Below are 20,000 nucleotides of genomic sequence, written 5' to 3'. Positions count from 1 at the left end.
GTCGCTGCAGCTGTGGTGGGGGAAGGGCCGCTTAAGTTGACGGAACCGCCATCTTGAAAAGTGCCCTCTGCCGAGCTACCTTTTTTCGCGCCTGTTAGAATCAGTTTTTAATGCTTTATTTTTTTTCTGGGGAAGTTGTACGGTTATCCCCAATGCTTGGTGAAGTCTTGGGACAAATGGCAAGATAGGATAGGCCCCGGATACCTGCCTTTTGCCTTTGTATGCCGGTAAGAAGATACACTTGTCAGCATATGGACTTGGTGCTGTAGAAACGATTACCCAGCAGTCTTTAGCCAGATAGCCGGCTAATAGCAGTTTGCTAACGAGAAGCATACAGTTGGCTGGGTTGACACTCTGCCATCAGGCTCTCGATATACGTTTGAATATCCATATTTGTGTTTTTTCTGGCGTTTATTTGGACTGAAACTGGACTAAACCACAGATAATACGAGTAAAACTTAAGTGTTAGCATCGAAGCTTACGGCTACCGGTCAACGTGACGCAACTTGGCGTCAAAGCCAGTTTAATCGCTGTTTCCAGTAGTTTTATTTACTTTCATGTTACAGCAACATAACCATGATACCAGTTTGCAAGGGGTGTTTTCTTATCCATCAGCAGAGGCGGTACATTGGAGTGGGCCCAAGCTGGTAATATCACAGGGATAGGACATTGATCACATAAACTTAAACAGTAAAGTTTTAACCTAGAAGATGACGTTAGTAGTTGTGCTAAATGACCATTGTTGTCCTCGAGCTGGTTTATTCTCTTCATTGATCTCTTGGTTGGGAATGTTGAATGGTAAGTATCTTGCTAAAGTAAAACTACGTGGTCAGAGTAGCAGTGGCCGGCTCTATAATAGATTAATTGGGACATTTATAGGGTTGTGCGTAGTGCTTCACACGCTCTATAATAATGGATAACCTTAAATTGGATTTTCTTTTAATACTACTTTAATTCTCCTCGTTCAAATGAGAAGCGCCTCACGTCACTGTTGACATAGATTTGGATTTACCTGTTTGAGAGGGGATAGGCTGAGGGGTAAGGTTTTGTTTACATTCGTTGTTGCGTGACATTGGACAGCATCTTTTCTATACCTTGTCCACACATTGACATGTTGACTCGAAATAAAAATGTCTAGAGCCCTTTCTAATCCTTTTTTTAATCGAGCTGTTCATCACCTGTTTTAAAGATAAATGCAACTGCAGTCCAATATTGAACTTACTGCTTTTTTTTTTTTTAACAGGTGTGCCATTGTGTGGGGTCCACTCTGTCTGCTTGTCTGTAAATCCAGCAAGCCTGGAATGGGCCAAATCCTACAGAGACTAGAATACACTTGTTTTTAACTTAAGCTCCAGCATCTGGAGTATAACTCTTACAGGTATGTGCCTTCTGATGACTGTTTAATTTCGATGTAAAGGGGAAAAAAACAACACTAACAAGTATTGTTGTCTTTTCTAGTCAACATGTTTTGGAAATTTGACCTCCACACCACGTCCCACATCGACACCCTTTTGGAGAAAGAAGATGTGACATTGACGGAGATAATGGATGAGGATGATGTGCTGCAGGAGTGTAAAGCCCAGAACCATAAACTGGTGGACTTTTTGTTGAGACCTCAGTGTATGGAAGACTTGGTCACATTCATCACACAAGAGCCAAACACTGATGTTGAGGAGAAAGTTAAATACAAGTATGACACTGCTTTTTAAAAAAAATTATTATTATCATTAGGATTAACATGTCTTGTATCATGCATGGATGACCTTGCATAACCTTTTTATTAGAAGTAAATGTTTATCAAGTTGATTACTTTTACATAGAAGGTAAAATGTCGGCAACCTTTTTCTTTTTAGATACCCCAATATTTCATGTGAGCTGCTTACATCAGATGTTGGTCAAATCAATGATCGTCTTGGAGAAGATGAAAAGCTCCTGATGAAACTGTATGGCTTCCTTCAAAACGAACCACCTCTGAACCCACTTCTGGCTAGTTTCTTCTCCAAAGTCCTTTCCATTCTTATAGGCCGCAAACCGGAACAGGTTAGGCTGTCATTTGAAGACCATTATATTGTGTACAAACCAAGTTTATTTTTTTTTGTTCTCTTATAGATAGTAGATTTTTTAAGAAAACGTGAGGATTTTGTTGACCTGATGATCCGGCATATTGGAACGTCCGCCATCATGGACTTGCTGCTCAGAATGCTCACCTGCATCGAACCACAACAGCTGCGACAGGATGTGCTCAGTGTATGTGGCCCATTATCATGTTCAGTATTGGAGATGAAAGATTTGGGGAAAGCATTATATCGAACAAATCCAGAAAAAATTCCAAAAAATTAAATATGAACTGACAAACTGATTCAAGAACATGTCTGTACAGAACAAAACTCTTTATGCAGAGTAAGACAGGATATCATGGTATTGTCATATTATGGTAATAATGGTACACAAAAAAATGCAGCCTTTGTAATTTGCTGATTTTATCTGTTCAAATTATGGTTTAGATTTGATTACAATTAATCTTGAAGCCCTATTCAGTATCTGGTTTCTGTAAATTGGTCAAGAATGGATAAACGTACATTAGAACATTGTCTATGCAACTGTGTTGGTAAAACAAGCTTCATTGTTTGCTCGTATGACCAGTAGTGGACTCTAGATTGTACAGTACTAAAAGTTGTGTGTACATAACTGTGCAACCAAAGCTAAGTGACCTTTGGAACTAAATTGCATTATTGCAATAGCTTTAAGCCCAGCACCTTTTGTATCACACCCACCAGTAGACATATGTACATATGTCATGTGGTCATCCATGCTGTATGGTGTCTTTCACTCACAATCTTTCAGTATGTCTTACTCTTATTGTGTGTGTCTGTATATTTATATAAGTTTATATTTTATCCCATCTTTTTTAACTATGAATTTGTCTTATGTTACCAGTGGCTTAATGAGGAAAAGATTATTCAGAGGCTGATAAATGTGGTACAGCCATCTCAAGATGAGGATGTGAGTTTCAGTATAATTCTTTTTAGTGAAACGTTCAAATATTATAATTGCATATTTTTATTAAGGCTTTTTTTTTATTTAATCATTCTTCTATAAACAGAGACACTCCAATGCCTCCCAATCCCTCTGTGAGATCATCAGACTAAGTAGAGACCAGATGTTTCAAGTCCAGGGCTGCACAGAACCTGACCCACTGCTTTCTACAATAGAAAAGTATGCAAAGCACAATACACATATTGTTCTATAGGATGGTGGTGTACTTTAATGTCTTGTACTTTCCTTTCCACAGGCAGGAAACAGTTGAGCAGTTGCTGTCCAATATTTTTGACTGTGAAAAAAATGAGTCGGCAATTGTCAGTGTCATACAGATCCTTCTCACATTGTTTGAGATGAGGAGACCAGCGTATGTTATTTTTAGTTTTACCATATTTTGCATATCTTGTGAAGTAATGTTTTCAATTGTTTTGTAGGTTTGAGGGGCATATGGAATGCCTCCCTGGTATGTCTCACTCTTCATTCTCAGTAAATCAGAGCATCCTGGAGGCGGTGAGACCAAGACTGAAAGATTTTCATCAACTGCTTTTAGAACCTCCAAAGGTAAACGTCTGATAACACATGCTTTATATCCTCCTTCTACTTGTATAACATGGCTCTTTATTATGTTCCAACAGAAGAATGTGATGAAGACAACATGGGGAGTGTTGGACCCTCCTGTTGGCAACACCAGGTTAAATGTAGTCAGACTGGTCGCTAGTCTGTTACAGACCAACACACACAGCATTAACACGGAACTTATCAACCTCAACACACTGGGAGTTATTCTAGTGAGTTAAATCGTAGTATGTATACAATAGTTGTGTGTTTTAAAGTAGTTTTTACATTGCATATGCTTTAACAGGACATGTATTTCAAATACATCTGGAACAACTTTCTCCACATTCAAGTGGAGATCTGCACTGCCATGATCCTGGCAATGCCTTCAACCCCCACTGATATTCAGCAGGACAAAGACCAGGACGGCCCGAGGGAAAGCATCCTCATCAAACACGTATGAATTTGGAATTGTCTAGATACATTGAAATGAAAAGTAAGATCAAATGGATCAAAATATCTCAATTTTGTTTGTCAAAAAACATTATTTTTGATAATGCTTAAAATATGACACTTTGGGCTACAACTAATGTTTAGAGATATATTCATTATGCAGTAACTTAACTAACGTTTAAATGGCTGTTTTGTTTGGTTCTTGTTTATATACAGCTGTTTCAAAAGTGCCAGTTTATCCAGAGAATTGTAGATGCTTGGAACTCCAATGAACAAGAACAGTAAGTGTGTTTTAAAGTTAAATGCTTTTGTTTTGTTGCTTGATTATAGCATTTCCAAATGTAATTATTATAGTTATTTAATGAAACATCAAAGAATTCTGCTAATGTATTATACTGTTTATATTTAAGGGCGGAGGGTGGTCGGCGACGGGGATACATGGGTCATCTCACAAGAATAGCAAATTCTATTGTCCACAACTGCGACAAAGGCCCCAACGGACCCCAGATACAACAGCTTATTTCAGGTATAGTAGCTGCCTGTCATAATTCTCTTATGTGCATTTACAGTTTTTCCTACCAAAATGTCTTTGTCATTTCCTTGTTACCTGTGCACTGGGTAATGATTAACTCTCTTGTACCCAGTTTATTATATGGACTGAAAAAGATAATTTCAGTGGTTATGTGTTATACCACAGAGCTGCCAGCAGAAGACCGGGAAAAATGGGAGGCTTTCATTTCAGGACATTTGGCTGACACAAACAAGAGAAACACTGTTGATTTGGTGAGTATGGTTTCTTAGAAGTCAAAGTTACTTAAATGTAAAAATTCTAATGGATAACAGATGGATGATTATTTATTACATCTCCATGTTTAGGTGAACACACACCACATCCATTCATCGAGTGATGATGAAGTGGACTTCAAAGACAGCGGTTTTCACCAGGATTCCTCTCTGCAACAAGTATGATTTTAATATTTTACCTACACATTTAATGAAAAAATGTTTTTTAGTAATTATAATGTAACTAACAAGTACATAGTTATTAAATTTGAAGTTTTTAGGCGGTTTTCATTACATTTCAAGTAATTGCCAGCATTCTGTGTAGCTAAGTCTATATCAATATCATTGGTCCTGGGCTTTGCCAGGCCTTTTCTGATTATCAGATGCAACAAATGACGTCCAATTTTATTGAGCAGTTCGGCTTCAATGATGAAGAGTTTGCTGATCAGGACGATGTTGTGGAGTAAGTATTTTTGCAGCATCATTTCTGAAGTCACTCTAAATCATTATTTCAAGAGTTTTACATCAGCATTTGACATTACTAATATTATTGTCATGTTGCGTTATTTGTTTTCATGTGGCGCTAAGTGTAATTTAAAATGAATATGACTCATTTATTTATCACAAACTTTCCTTTTGATGCTACAGTATTCCCTTCGATAGAATATCAGACATCAACTTTTCACTGAACACAAATGAAAGTGTAAGTATTGTCACTTTTGGACAGATGCATACAATTACCAATTAAATATAAATGCAAGTCATCGTTGTCTTTCTAGGCAAATATAGCCTTGTTTGAGGCCCGCTGTAAGGAGAAAATCCAGCAGTTTGAAGATGCTGGTTCAGATGAGGAAGATATTTGGGATGAAAAAGATGTGACCTTTGCACCAGAGGCACAAAGACGCCCCAGGTATTTTAAAATTAATTATTTAAACTGAAACAATAGAATTAGAATAGCAGTCGGTCATTTTGATTGACAAGGGGAAAAGGGAACAGAATGCGTACTGTGGGATCTTTTATCCATTATTTATAGCCATATCATTACTAATGACCAGATTAAACTAACAAAAATGTAATGCATTTACAGAAGTTCAGGTAGTACAGACAGTGAGGAGAGCACAGACTCAGAAGAGGAGGAAGTCAAGAGAGATCCTTTTGAAGCTGCTGCTCCCAGCACTGATGACAGGATGGAAGTGGACACAGGTCTGTTTTATTCTAATAACCATTTCATGGTCTTTTTCTCCTCACATTTATCAGTGCCTTTATTCCTACACAACGTAGGGCCAGTATGGACAGCTAACTTTGACGACATACCGATGGACACTGGTACCTCTACTGCCTCAGCTGCCAATCCCAACAATTCTTCTACGTCCTCATCCACAGATGGCCCTGCGGAGGTCTCATGGAGCTCCCCTCCTTCATCCGTGTCCAACTCTGAAACGGGCTGGGCCAATTTCTGCAACTTCAACTCCGTCAGGTACCACAGTCTTTTTCACCAGCTCAGTCCCCCACAGGCATGGACGTGTTGGCTCATTATATGTGTTTTATCGTAGTCCCAAAGACCCTCTGAGGTCCAACTCTCCTGTTGCTATGGAGACCAGCATAGAGACCGATCCACTTGGGGTAAACGCACCTCTGCAACATGAAGGTAAAAACTATAAAATATTTAACTCTTCCAGCAATCCTAATATATGTTTTTAAACCTTTTTGTTGTCTTGAATAAACTAAATTCACAATTAAAAATCATGTTATCTAAAGGCCAGTGTTTTGAACATAAGGATTTATTTTCTAACTTCTATCTTTTTGTAATTGTCTAGATTGTGATGGCTGGTTAGACAACAGTAAAGTCCCTCCTTCCTCCCCAAAAGACTCGAGTGAATCTAAGTCGGAGGAATCATCGGAGCAACGCAGCATCACTGAGACAGTCATCAATGGCTCTATGAAGGAGACGGTCAGCCTCACTGTGGACGCCAAGACGGAGACCGCAGTCTTCAAGAGGTTTGGACCCACACTTCAGCTCTCAAACTAACTTGCTTTACCGCCAGGTCCAATGGCCCTTATGATGTCAAATGATATTTTTAAAATGATATATTTAAGTAGGGCTTTAGTTCTAATCTAAACATTATTCACCCCATTATTTATAACATTAACATGTGGTGAGATGTTTGAGAATCCGAGGGGAAAATGAAAATGTTGTAGTATGTTCCCTCTGAGCAAACATGCAAGCATGTTTCTTGAAGAATAGTTGAGGCGGGTTTTATAGTTGTATTAATAGTTCCCATAGGAGCTGCCTGTCCCTCTCTTTACTTGTTGAGCTACATTATGTTGTCTGTGTGTCTGAGTAAATAACTGTCCAGAGAAGTGACTGACACTTACAACCTGAGCTTCCCCTCCTTTCTTTCTTGCTGTGCGTTATTGGTGTGGGCTTCTTCAGAGTGTTGAAATCTTATCGGTATGTACAGCCAATCAGAGATCAGCCTGCAGCCGTGATGTAGTCTCGTTGTCACGTCAACCACCACAACAACCACTTTTCTTTCCCAGCTATGATCTTGTCTTTGATTCTAGCTCCTTACTTTATTTCATATTTCCATTCTGCATGTCTTTCTTCAAAGTACAGTTCTCTTTTAAGTACTTTCAAACTTTTATTTTAAGCATATCGGCATATAAATAAGCTTTTCATGCAATATTTCACCTGCGCGTTCCGAGATTGATGCAATAACCACCTGGTGGTGCATAAAAATGTAAGAACTGTTGATATTTTGTAAGGGGAGGATTAGTGGAATAAACTATTGAATATTATTTAAAGTTAAAACAGTTGTACACAGTATTGTACAAATACACACAGCCCAATGCTGTCTGCTGAGGGTCTAGCTTTGAAAAAGCCAGACTGAGAAACTACTATATAATATAATATTTAATTACCCAGAACAGTGTTTCAAGGCAGTTCATTACAATTGCTGAAAAGTGCATTTTTGTTTTAGTATAATTAAGTTGCAATTTGATAACGCAGAGTGCTTAATGATCCTTGGGAGACCTTCAGTCTGTTATAGCAGACTGTGCATGTGGTGAAGTTTTGCTTTGAGGGCTCATTATACGCATGCATTGGTGGTTCTCTGAGACAAGGCAAGACCAACGGCTGGTTCAACTGTTTGAATATATGCCTGCCTGCTATTTCTTGGCATTGAAGCAACAGAGTAAATACTGTTGTGTTTTTTTTTACAGAAAATTCAGTTGACTTTCTCCATTTGCTGTACATTTTATGTCTTCACTGTATCCCCTGTGCCCCATTCAACACTTCATCCTTTCTTTTGCTGTGTGCCGTGTCAGTCAGTTCAGCATGCATCACTTTTCCTCACACTGTGTGTTGTGTGGTTGAACAACATAGACATTGCATTAATGCATTATTTTTGTATTTGGTTTCAGTGATGAAGAGAAGAGTTCTTCACCAGAGAAATACTCGGTTGGGGACGGTGGAGATCCTGAGAAAGTTGAGCTCAGTAGTCCAGCTGCAGCCTGCTGTCCAAAAAAAGGGTCAGAATCCCTACCATGGCTTTTTTTATTCAATACTTTTTTACAAGCAAAAAACTGCAAATTTATGTAAAAAATTATCTGTTCCTTGACAGCAGTGAGAAAGTATCTAATGGTCCTCTTGAAGAGATGTCCCCTACTGAAGAGGTCAAGTAAGTGATTTCAATTGTACTATTGACTCCAATACACAAAGCATTAACAACCTTTTTTTTTTTTTTTTAATCTGTTGTCATCAGGACGGAGGTGTCTTCCCCTTCCCCAGAGGCAGCTGTAAACGGCCCCGTGTGAGTGATGTAATGCACATGTGCGGCCAGCCTGTGATGCCCCCGGGCTCCTCCTCCCCGGTCAGTCAGTGGAGGCCTCCGATCAGAGCTGTACCAATCATACGCCCCTCCAGGATCAGCAATAGTCCCACGAGCTCACCACCACTGACACACAGACAGTTGTACAGACATGAGAAGGACTGAAGACACGTGTCACTCACTCAAAATGAATACAGAAGATTTTTCTGCATTTGTTTATAAGCTGTTGTTCTTAAGGGGTTATGTGCAACTGATCTCTTGCCACTCAAAATTAAATAGTCATGTTGCAATAGCTAAAGAAATGATTGTATGAATAAAATATTTTACAAAAAGACAAATGTATACAGAAACATGAGGAATTAACTTGGTGAAGGCGTAGTACAACTAAACTGGTTTTACTTGTGACTCAATTTGTTAATCACGATATATTTGACAGTTTCACCCTCCAATGCTCTCAGTTTTATTTTTGCTGTTAATGTTTTATGTAAATATTTTTTCTTGTGGTCTTCAGCAATGAGACTGATTTAAAAAGTCTTTTTTTTTTTTTGTATTTATTTTGCGATAGTTCCTTAAGGGATATACTAACATATTGTGTCCCCTTTTGAGCTTTCATACCATCTTGTGTTCTTCTCACAACAACACTGCTTGAGCAAGAAGCTGCTAATGTGTGGGTTGCACCTAAGCAAGTGCAAGTGTCTCCAGGAAGTTTTCTACCACTTTTGATACCAGACGTCTTTTTTGTTCCAAATTTTGTTAAAGGTGCACTTGGATGTTTCCAGGCATTAATGTCACACATCTGTATGTGCATCTTATAGAAAACTAAATTTGACTGGGCCTGGACAAACCTACCAGCCTACCACTTGTAACCTAATGACTTGTACGTATTAGAGAAAAGCAGCAGGTACCACTTGACTGTGGGGGTTGCAAAAGGGGCGTTGTTGAGCATTTATTAATAAAAGTGCGCACAGACGTTGGAAATATGTTGCAGCGTTGACTACAGAATTTTTTTTTAAATATATTTAGGAGTTTATTTTATCACATTACCATTTAGGCCTGTGCTTGATATTGGTAGGAATGTAGTCAAGAGTATGTAGTAGATATGCAATAAATGTCAGGGAATATTAGTTGCTAGGGCAGCAAGAGCAACTTTACTGGATCGATTTATTGGATTTATTTGCAGCCATTTAACTAATAGGGTTACTAACGGATAGATTCACCTGCGCCTCAAAGGAAAGCACCTGAAAAGAAGACAAATTAGCCTGTATCTTGACCTTTACATAAGTCAGTGTTGGTGATGATTAGTGCTTCATGGAAAGTCGAGGTGACTCGGCATTAGTTACCTTAAAAAGCGTTTATAAAAATCGGGGTCAGGAACTACAATTCCCAGGACCGTGGTCGACCAAAAATGAGTCGCGTATGTATGACATCAGAAGTTAGGCGAAGGATTAGCCTGATGCAAGCCACTTTGCAGCAGAATTTTTCTAGGGAAACTATTTTTCCCCTTCGGTTCATTACACTTTAATGTGAATCATGGTTGACCGATATAGTGAGATTGGCTTTGTCCAACAAATACTGGGTCTAAATTTGGTACCAAGGAAAAATGGTACACTTGGAAACGACACATCTTTGAGTGACTTCTCAGGTGAGCTAACGTTATGCTAATGTTTGTAGCATTTTAAGATGCTCGTCTTGTAGTTATATGCGACCAACTTTGTATTATGTAACATTTATTTAAATAAGGTGTTGTGTAAATTCCACGTATATGTGCTGGTGTAACATAAATAACGCTAAATTTGTATGCCCAAATTAAATTAACGGTGAATTGCTTAGCCAAACAGCTAAATAGTATGCTAACACCATGCACGCACTTGCTTCTCGCACTCCCAGTTCTGATGTATTGCCTTTTATCGTCTACAGAGATGTGGTATGGGGTGTTCCTGTGGGCAGCTGTCTCGTCTCTGGTCTTCCACCTGCCTGCCGCACTGCTGTCATTGGCCACTCTGCGCCAGCACAAAATCGCCCGCTTCATGCCCATCGCCATCATTCTCATGGGCATCATTGGGCCAGTCTTCGGAGGTGTTCTTACTAGTAAGTTGTAAGTCTTAAGTTGTTGTAAATCATTACGATGAGTGAACCACATATTTTCTGTTTTTTTCCTCATTATTTAGGTGCAGCCATTGCTGGTGTGTACAAGGCAGCAGGGAAGAGGATGATCTCTCTTGAAGCTCTAGTGTTTGGTGTGGGCCAGTCATTTTGCGTTCTCATAATCTCTTTCTTCAGGGTTTTAGCCACACTTTAGCAGGGGCCCCACAACAAACTCACTGTGATTACAAGTAAAATGCTCCTTTGTTTGGGGCTGTTACAAGTCCGGACCAAACGATGTCATTACCTGAAATTAACAGAGTGGATTTTTTTACTACAATTGAACCCTGATCTCAAAGTGCCTGTCTAAAATATTCCAGACCTGTTTGTCAAAATCAGGAACAGAAAACTACTCAACGATGGACTGCTCTGTGTTAATTTATTGCATTTTAGTGCCCAAACTGTAGATGTAATTTCGAAGCTGGAGATACACAAACATTTCCCCACTTTTCCATCTATGCTGTGAGACAGCACAACTGTATATCAACTAAAATATTTCCCAAATGTTAAAAGCTCAGAGCCTGGATTTGTTGCAGACACACATCCATAACTATGATCTTAGTGAGGAGGCAAGAGCATTGCTGAATAAGTAGTTGTAACAATGCTGCACTTGGCATTATGCTGATTAAGTACAGGTGAACATTGACATATAAACTTATGAATTCTGTCCCCTCACACACTATTGCATTATTGTCTGAGCTTTGAGAAGTTTTTTTTTTGGGTAAAAATGGCCCTGATGGCATCTATATGTCTATAATATATTGTAGATGTACAGTAAAATATCCAGATAGTTTTAAATATAACTTTTGAGTCTTGAGGCCTTTTTTTTAAAACTTATTTTTGTTGTAGGATAACAGAACTGTCTTGGAATAACTTTCATTAGAGCCTGTTCTTGTCATTTGACAATATCTAAACCTTAATTGTATATACAATGATGTATGACAATAATTTATTTGCTTTGTTTGTATGAAACAAATTATTTAACTGTGCATCTATTGAAGAGGATGCAAATGATATTTTCCCCTGATACTGTAAAGTTGTAATTTGCATAAATTATTTTTACATGCTCAGTTTTGACTTTCTTTTTACCTACATTTGCATAAAATTAAACAAACGACTAATCAAACAGTTGGAAGAAATAGAGAGACATATCCACCTGCACCGCTCTATTCTGTATTCTGTTGAGCATCAGAGCAGGAAAAGACACTGGTTACAGGCACTAAGAGTAAAGGTCTCAATAAACCTATTTTTTGATAGTTCTTTAAGACTTTTGTAGACACAGGTGTAGAAAATGAAATGGATCAATCACATATTTACTGTATTTATTATCAGTTGATTTTAACATGTATAATATAAAAGGCCCCGAATGTTTTCATTGTACTGCTCGCCACGACCCGTCTACTCCTTCTTTTTGTAGTCCTCCAGGTGAGCCAGGATCCAGCCACTCGGGCCCAGGATTGTCGTAAACATGACTGTGAGAGCAAAGGCCTGCTCCTATAACAGACACACATGTGGGTTATTTGGCGATGCATTTAAAACTTTAAAACTTAATGAACATTTGGTTAAAAGTTGTTTTATTGCAAGACTTTGCCTAGTTTTGAAATTACACAAACATCCAGTCCAATTGCAAAAACAGATGAGTGCAGTTTTGAAAAATCAGATGAGGAATACAATATGTAACAATACTGGGCAAGGTACTAGTTTTGCTGCATACCTTTTATATTGTTTGGAAGTAGCCTAATTATTTTGGCCAACTATGCCCATGTGCAACTCTATGTAGACATCTGATTACTATTTATTTACAGATTCATATAACAGATTTATGAAATTGTTATGTAATTTATAAACATTAACAAACTATTTTGAAATCATTTAACAGCCCTTCCATAATACGCCTCACAGTTTGAGTGGAGAGTTAAAAATAGAGAGTGTTTCTGACAACCTGTTGTTAATCTGCCCTTGTACATTTGTTTTATTATACTATTTTTGGCTGAGCCATACACTGTTTGCAATAAGATAAAACATGTCAAGTACAAGGTCATGGTAAAGATAAAATCACCTGCATTCAAGTGTCACTCGCCACAACACTTCAGCATATTAAATGAAAAGGGTTATCATATCTTTAGCTTCCTGCAGTGAGACGCTTTGGGCCTGTTAGGTTATCTCTGCCAGTGCTGCATGCATGGTCAATGGTCTACTGCAGATTCCTCGGACCACTTGTATGAAACAGTTACAGACAGCATACAGGACCCTCTGATCGCTAGGCTATATATAACCCATTACTTGGAAGCTGTAAGGATCTATGTTGAATTTATTTTTATTTTTATGAAATGTTTAAATTTAGCTTTATTTAATACATTAAGTTTTTCATATTGTTTATTTCTTATCAGTTAGATAGATAAGGCTATAATTAAACTCTGAACTGAACATTTTAATGTTTACTATTTTTGTACAAAATCGGCCGCTATGCTATAGTGAGACTTTTATTGGCATAAATGTATTATTTATCATTATAAAGTTTCAGTCTCTGTCTTTTATTGCAGTAAAGGGTTAGGCTCATGCGCCACAGACTTTGAAATTGTTCCAAATCTAAGGTCACCCCTTAAAAACATCACATGATAATCAAAATATCCAGCATGACTCCATGCCAACATCTCCATGTCGTCTTTGCGTAGTTTGTTGGTGGACTATTTTATATACCAAAAATATATAGATAGATTTAGAAGGCTACGTGGTGGTATTAGGTGTGATAATGGCGAGACAGCATTGCGCAAGTCATAAAGTTGAAATTAGGAGTTCAAACTGTAACTGGAGGCTACGTGCGCCCAGACTGCGCAGTGATGGTAGTGCGGAGTCATTGTGGATCTGCGGGGTGCTGCTGAAAAAACTTACCCCTGCGGAGATGTTGTGCTGCGCGGGCTTGGCAGACACACGGGCGACAGGGACCACCTGCGTCCTCAAAGCGTGCCTGAACAGCCCAGATACGGTGGGCAAGGGCATGGCTGTTGGTAAAGAGGGTCTTCTTGATAAATTATAGGACTGGTAAAAAGCAGAATAAGTGCCACCGGTGCTGGTACTGGTCCAACTAAAAATCTTGCGGAACAGTGGAGAAAGGTGCGCACGAGTTTACTTTCCGTGCGTCTGGCTGGTCAGTGTACGTTAAAGAGAGAGAGAGTGCACCTGTCACACGCGCGGGCTTCCGCAGCCAAATGACCTCAAGTCAACTGTAACTCACTGTTCAGGCCAAGGCTGATAAAAAAAAAAAAAAAAAGTTACTGATTCATGCCAAATTTAAAATAAAATAATTTCACGTCTGAAATGCTAGAAGATTACACCTAGTCTGTTGTTTTTAATATGTTAATAATTAGTTGTAATTATGTGTTGTGTTTCATATTTTACTGTAAGACCCAAAGGAAAAAGGTCTCCTTGAACATCAATAAAGTAAAGAGAAAGAGAAAGAGAAAAAACAAACAAAACATGAGTATGGTGGACTCACTCAGCCACCAACAGTGAGCTAAAAAACTAGGAGGAAGAAGGAAGTTCAACCAACATAAAGCTTGAGGCGCAGCATTTACTGTTGATTGAATCCGTAGTTGCTACATTTCACCAGCAGATGGCAGTCTTTTGTCAATCTTTACACCCGCGGTAGTAAACGGTCCAACAGAAGCTAGAAGAAGAGGAAGCACATCAACTCCAGGAAGTCAAAGTTCAGTCTTTTCTTTTCACGAAAAAAAACAACAATTTCTCTCCACAAAGATCCATAAAATAATCAAAGGACAACTGGTAAGTCAACGGAACATCGCAGCTACAAGTGTAAGACATAAAAAGGACCGTTATCTTTGGATTAATGGGGAATAAACTAATTACTAATCCAAATGCTAAATACCAACCTTAAGGCCTGCAGTTTGTTCTACTTACTTTTAATTTGAGCTGTTTACGTTGATTCTGTGGTTTCAGCTGTGCATGATTTAGTGTCTCTGGGAATCGGCTAACTAAATGTTTTTTTTCTGTAACACGTGTTTATCATGATAACTGCAGTGCATCTTTTATTAAGAATAAAGTCCAGTGCTTATATAAAGATCCTGGTTTAAAAAAAACCTGTTGTCTTTAGTTCCACTGGGCATGTCCCTTCTGTGTTTGCCTTGCATATGCCATGTGTGTAGAGGAAGATGTATTCTTCTCTCTGTGCTCGGTTTGACGTGGCCAAATCTGAAGTTAGAAGAATGGCACCTACATAGCTTAAAACATTACCAGTTAGTTGCTGTCAAAAGAATAGTCTTATTTTAAATACAAATTTGAAGACCATAAACCTAAATAAAAATCCAGCTGTGTGGAGATAACCTGAAAAGGAAAATGTTGCAAAACGGACACCTGCTTTGCACTAATAGACTAAAACTCTTTTCTGGCCCATATTTATTGGAATTGTGATTGTGACATCTACCTCTCCCCTAGTTTGTCCCAGGACAGTGTCTTCATGTGAGGGGGTCCCTCTGCCCATCATGTCCCTGACGGGTCCAATTGTGAGCTTCTATGTCCTGTGTTGCCTGCTCGCTTTATCCTCTTCCACCTCTTTCAAGAAGGCCCTGGTGCAACCTACATCTGAGATCCAGCTCAACAATGCTATCCCAGACTGTAGTAACTGTAAGTAGTATTAACAGTCATATCAATCAGCAGTATTTCATTCAATAATATTACTTAGAAAATGTTATACATGTATTTCTATATTGTAACTATGTGTTTTAACAAATGCTTTAACTTTCTATAAAATGGCAAATGTAACTGCTGAAGAAGACTGATCTTTTCAATAGTATGGAAATTAATTAGTTTTATAATGGTTGTTTGGGCGGTTTCACCAGATGCCCTGCATGGTGTGAGATGTCTCTAAAAAAATGTTTCGCCGCCCTTAAAACTAAAATATGTTTTGATTATGCCTCTTTATGTGCAAAGCATAAAGATGTAGTAGATAAAACATATTCATTTTGGATCTTAAAATCTAATGTTTTGCTGTGTACTTGCTCTTCTCTTGGGGATTTATTGGGATGATCATTGATATATAAAGCAAATGGTTAATATGCCTTGAGAAAGTACATAACAATTGGACTCCCTTTCTGTGTCAGATTTTGAGCTTGAAAATTTGAAAGTTTTTCATGCAACCCAAGGAAAACAATACAATACAAAAATGCAAATTTAACAAACACCATCTAAATGTGTGTGCCAAATGTTATTGGGAGTTATTACTTCATTTGAAGAAAGAATTACTCACTCAAGTATATTTTTGTGCTTACAGGTAGCAATGGCAGCACGGGTAAAAATACATCAGAGACTGTGACTGTGACCTCTCAAAATGAACTAAATGTAAATCAGACTATAAATGACAACAATCAGACCATCCAAAAAGTCTATGCCTCCTCTTCACAGTTCAACATTTCCACCACACAAAAGCCCTTATTGATATCTCCTATACCTCCAACTAAAAGCAATGATCCTATTACAGAACCCAATGTCACAGATGGTTCACTTTCACATAACAGTAATAAAACTGAAGTGAATAAAACTGCTGGTGTTCCTTCCAATACTAGAGTGGATACCACTGAGGCTGCTACTTCAACTAGTACAACTATGCTACTGACCTCAACCCCAAAAAAAGCTTCTCCAACTACAACCCATTCATCCTCAACAAAGATGACTCCTTCTCATGCATCAAAAACCATCGCACTTGTTCCAAGCATTGTAACGACAACGCCACTTTCAAAAAGTCCCACAACAACCAAACCGACCATCAAGGAACCAGCTACTATTACCTCTGCTGCTACTACTGCTACTGCTACTGCTACTATTGCTGCTGCTAAATCAACAAATTTTGTTTCTACCAGCTCAGCTCCAACTGTCCAGCATCTAAGCCCAGTGGTGGAGGTGGCAGGCCCTGATTCAACCAGACAGTTGGTAGATAAAGCCTCATTGTTGGCCATCCTGCTTTTTGGTATATCCTTCCTTTTTGTGGTAGTGTCGGTGTTTGTGACCCAGGCCTATGAGAGCTACAGGAGGAAGGACTACACTCAAGTGGACTATTTGATTAATGGTATGTACACAGACTCTGGGGTGTGACTATAGAAACGCAGACCAGTAGAACTGAGAGTGGGGCTTTAAAAGTTCCTTTGTCAAGTCAGTATGAAGCCAAATGGGTTTGACCAATTGTTTATTTTGACCAGATAACACGTGTAAATGTCAGTGTACTATGACCAGAGGCTTGAAAGTTTGGGTTTGAACTGACACAACCAATATTCCCAAAAGTCCTAGTTTATTCTGAGATTAGTGTTGTTATACAGGGGAAGATTTTGTCCTATATGGTTGTGAGACAAGATGCAGACTGTCAAATACTAAACCTTTGCTTTATATGCCCATTCTATTCATTCCACAGAGACATTAAGTCTTAAATACCAAAATCCGCAGTTTCTGTGAGTTACTACAATTACACCTGTTAACAGCAGAAATATATGTATTCTTAGTGAGTAATTATGTCAGTTTATTTCCGGTTACTGCACATGGCACAGCCAAAATAACAGCTAATTTGAGCAATATAGTTTACCTCATTGCAGTGTCTTCAATGACATTGCTGTATTGCAATAATATTTTTTTATTTTTTGACTCAAAGAGTGGTACAGATATTTTTTTTCAGTGTTCTTTAAGAGCCAAACCCCATGTCTTTACTTCATTCCACAACCCAGATCCCCCCTCTTGCAAATTGCATCTTTGTTGGAATGCTGGTGATTTTGTAATGTTGATCAGTCTGAAAGTATTCTCCATCAGATTTTCAAATTGAATATACAACCACTACAGTCTTAAAAGGCGGTGCATATCCAGTATGCTAAGATTTATACTGGCCTCAAAAGCCACTTTGAACAGATTTGCCTTGAAAATTGATTTTGAGCAATGTATAGATTTCAATATGGGGCGCATCCAGTTTGTTTAGTAATGTAGCAAAAGCCGAACTTGCTTTTTGTAATTCAATGGACCTTGTTTTACACTAATGTGTGATAAAACTAACATGCAATATCTGAGTCTCAATAATTCTTGTGAAATACCACACCAGAACAAACTGTGTGTGCCAGCTTTTCCTTTTGAATCAGTGTTGCCTAAGGTGTTGTTTTATTGCACTTCCAATAAAGACGGGATTGGTGTTCCCACATAGACTGAACTGATAGCATTCTGCACAACTGACAGAGTGAGTAGTGTCATTGCATTTCTAATATGTGACTTATTAAAACAAGACCAAAAGTTGTCCATTTGTTTCAACTGTAAGTGTTGTGTATACTGTTTTTGTTTCCACTCTTTACTTTTGGTTGGAGATTTTGTCTCCATTTTTTTTCTTAAATGCCAAAAATGTAAAAGCACATGATTGTAAAGCCAAGGGAATTGTAAAGCCATTTTGGTTCCTGTTTAGTTGTCAGATATGAAGGTGGGTGCATGTATTTAATTCACAATGGAACTTAATGCCTTGTGCCAACTCTACATTGTACCAGTGCACTTTGATTTTTAACTTGGATACAATAAAGGAACAGAATAATGCTGATGTGATGTGTTTTTAAATATAAATAATCATTAATAATAATGCTTTACAGTTTCCGCCACAAACACTACATTCATAGACATGCCAGGCATGGTGAAGTGCCTTGCTCAAGGACATAACAGCAACGCTAGAATCAAATTAGTGCATATATATATATATATATATATATATATATATATATATATATATATATATATATATATATATATATATATATATAAATAAATAAAGTGAATAAATAATAGTAAGAGTAATAAATACAATAAAATAAAAATTTTGTCCTTAATGATCATCAGCTCATTCTGGCACACACACATAATCTAATGTAACATGTGTTGCATTATGTCCAGAAAATATAGCATTTTTGGCGTAATCAAGATTAAATATAAAAGTGATTCTGATTTTTTTTTCCCCCTATGATCGAGAAGCCCTGTTTTTCATATTCTCTCATTGAAGACCTCAACATGATACTTTGAGATGTTTTTTAAGTTCAGAATGTAATGATAGAAGTTGTAGCATGTAATATATTTACATCAAAGCCTCAGAACTACAGAAGCCCCTTGGATTATAGATGAAACGTATTTGTCCAGGTGAATTAATTTAACACAGCTACAGTACAATAACTCATCATCTTGATGAATTCTATAAGAAAGTCATACCAAGGATCTGAAGTGCTGCCTATGTGTTTTACTGCAGCAGGGTCAACAGATGTGTCTAAAAGTTAGGTTTCTTTCGTCTGCTGCTGTTTTTACTTAGTATAGAAAAATTTATGTGTATTAAGAAGAAACCTTCAGTCTCACATCATTTTACAATAAAAGTCTTTAATCTTTGCCTACTAAACTTAAAGCCCTTTGCAGTGACTTTGGGTGGGCCAATTAATGTTAGCACCTAATGTTTCCCCATGCAGCTGTTTACAACAACAAATATGTGAGCAACAACTTTGAATCACTAAACTGTTGCACCTGTTTTCCATTTGAAATCCTTTTGTTTCAGCTAAATAGAGGTATTTTAAAAGAACGAGCAAAAGATGTGTTTTGGCATCAATCATGAGGAGCACTCACATTCCCACAACAAAATGCTGACTTTCAGATTGGCAGAGCATATCCCTGTGCCCACTCTTACACCAAAAATGCAACAAAATAATCTAAATCACTTCTTCAAATAATGTCTAATACTTGTATATTGTCTTTTTGGAAGCATGTGGCCCAAAGCCAAAAGTAATTACATTCATTTAACTAGACCTTGGACGTAATTAGACGTATATTTGTGATAAGTAAACAACATTTTAACATAGATCAAGAAATAGAGAGCACTTAGAGATAACATCTATTTCAGCAATATCATAGACAGGTCTAGCTTCACTTAAGAGGACTCAGACAGGCTACTTTGCACTTTTCTATACTTTTATATGTCACCTGTTAATAATATAATTTAGAAATAATTATACTACCCACCACATAGGCCTATTTTCTATGACAACTTTTGAAACATTACAGATCTGAGTCTTTGTATTTATTATACAGACCAACCTGAACAGATGTGTCTACAACAGAGATATCTTGCTTCTTCTTTTGCCCACACCTGTTTTCAATTATCACACAGAAATAGAGAAAGGTATGTTACATCAGTCA

At 37.8% G+C, this 20,000-nt stretch overlaps 4 protein-coding genes across 7 annotated transcripts; 3 read left to right on the top strand and 1 right to left on the bottom strand.

The window, feature by feature from the left end:
* Nucleotides 1–29: 29 nt before the first annotated feature.
* Nucleotides 30–9,640, top strand: ppp6r3 (protein phosphatase 6, regulatory subunit 3). 4 transcript variants are annotated; one of them, XM_033967433.2, is made up of 25 exons: nucleotides 30–227; nucleotides 1,244–1,378; nucleotides 1,459–1,690; nucleotides 1,854–2,040; nucleotides 2,110–2,247; nucleotides 2,938–3,003; nucleotides 3,104–3,216; nucleotides 3,293–3,406; nucleotides 3,474–3,600; nucleotides 3,675–3,827; nucleotides 3,902–4,051; nucleotides 4,264–4,328; nucleotides 4,458–4,573; nucleotides 4,745–4,830; nucleotides 4,924–5,010; nucleotides 5,247–5,293; nucleotides 5,479–5,533; nucleotides 5,610–5,740; nucleotides 5,918–6,033; nucleotides 6,112–6,307; nucleotides 6,384–6,478; nucleotides 6,648–6,828; nucleotides 8,254–8,361; nucleotides 8,454–8,510; nucleotides 8,595–9,640. In XM_033967433.2, the coding sequence occupies exons 3-25, from the start codon at nucleotides 1,464–1,466 to the stop codon at nucleotides 8,644–8,646; spliced, it is 2,667 nt and encodes an 888-aa protein (XP_033823324.1). In that variant the 5' UTR covers nucleotides 30–227; nucleotides 1,244–1,378; nucleotides 1,459–1,463; the 3' UTR covers nucleotides 8,647–9,640. The 4 variants fall into 4 exon arrangements, with proteins under 4 accessions (XP_033823324.1, XP_033823323.1, XP_033823322.1 ...); XM_033967432.2 differs by having other exon boundaries at nucleotides 36–227; nucleotides 5,214–5,293; XM_033967431.2 differs by having other exon boundaries at nucleotides 36–227; nucleotides 5,196–5,293; nucleotides 8,457–8,510.
* A 427-nt stretch (nucleotides 9,641–10,067) lies between these two features.
* Nucleotides 10,068–11,871, top strand: tmem170a (transmembrane protein 170A). The gene is made up of 3 exons (XM_033967998.2): nucleotides 10,068–10,302; nucleotides 10,578–10,748; nucleotides 10,829–11,871. Exons 1-3 carry the CDS (start codon nucleotides 10,191–10,193, stop codon nucleotides 10,957–10,959), a joined length of 414 nt encoding a protein of 137 aa, XP_033823889.1. The 5' UTR covers nucleotides 10,068–10,190; the 3' UTR covers nucleotides 10,960–11,871.
* A 238-nt stretch (nucleotides 11,872–12,109) lies between these two features.
* LOC117372659 (cytochrome c oxidase subunit 8B, mitochondrial) lies at nucleotides 12,110–14,012 on the bottom strand. The gene is made up of 2 exons (XM_033968489.2): nucleotides 13,695–14,012; nucleotides 12,110–12,296 (listed from the first exon to the last, which is right to left on the bottom strand). Exons 1-2 carry the CDS (start codon nucleotides 13,800–13,802, stop codon nucleotides 12,201–12,203), a joined length of 204 nt encoding a protein of 67 aa, XP_033824380.1. The 5' UTR covers nucleotides 13,803–14,012; the 3' UTR covers nucleotides 12,110–12,200.
* Nucleotides 14,013–14,449: 437 nt separating this feature from the next.
* On the top strand, nucleotides 14,450–18,366 carry wu:fa25f02 (uncharacterized protein C11orf24 homolog). Its single transcript, XM_033968488.2, has 3 exons — nucleotides 14,450–14,585; nucleotides 15,255–15,443; nucleotides 16,090–18,366. The coding sequence occupies exons 2-3, from the start codon at nucleotides 15,302–15,304 to the stop codon at nucleotides 16,905–16,907; spliced, it is 960 nt and encodes a 319-aa protein (XP_033824379.1). The 5' UTR covers nucleotides 14,450–14,585; nucleotides 15,255–15,301; the 3' UTR covers nucleotides 16,908–18,366.
* Nucleotides 18,367–20,000: the final 1,634 nt, after the last annotated feature.

This window comes from Periophthalmus magnuspinnatus, chromosome 6, assembly GCF_009829125.3.
Source record: "Periophthalmus magnuspinnatus isolate fPerMag1 chromosome 6, fPerMag1.2.pri, whole genome shotgun sequence".
NCBI lineage: Eukaryota > Metazoa > Chordata > Actinopteri > Gobiiformes > Gobiidae > Periophthalmus > Periophthalmus magnuspinnatus.
Note: the sequence above shows the minus strand (reverse complement) of the source record. Positions and strands in the feature narration are given on the sequence as shown.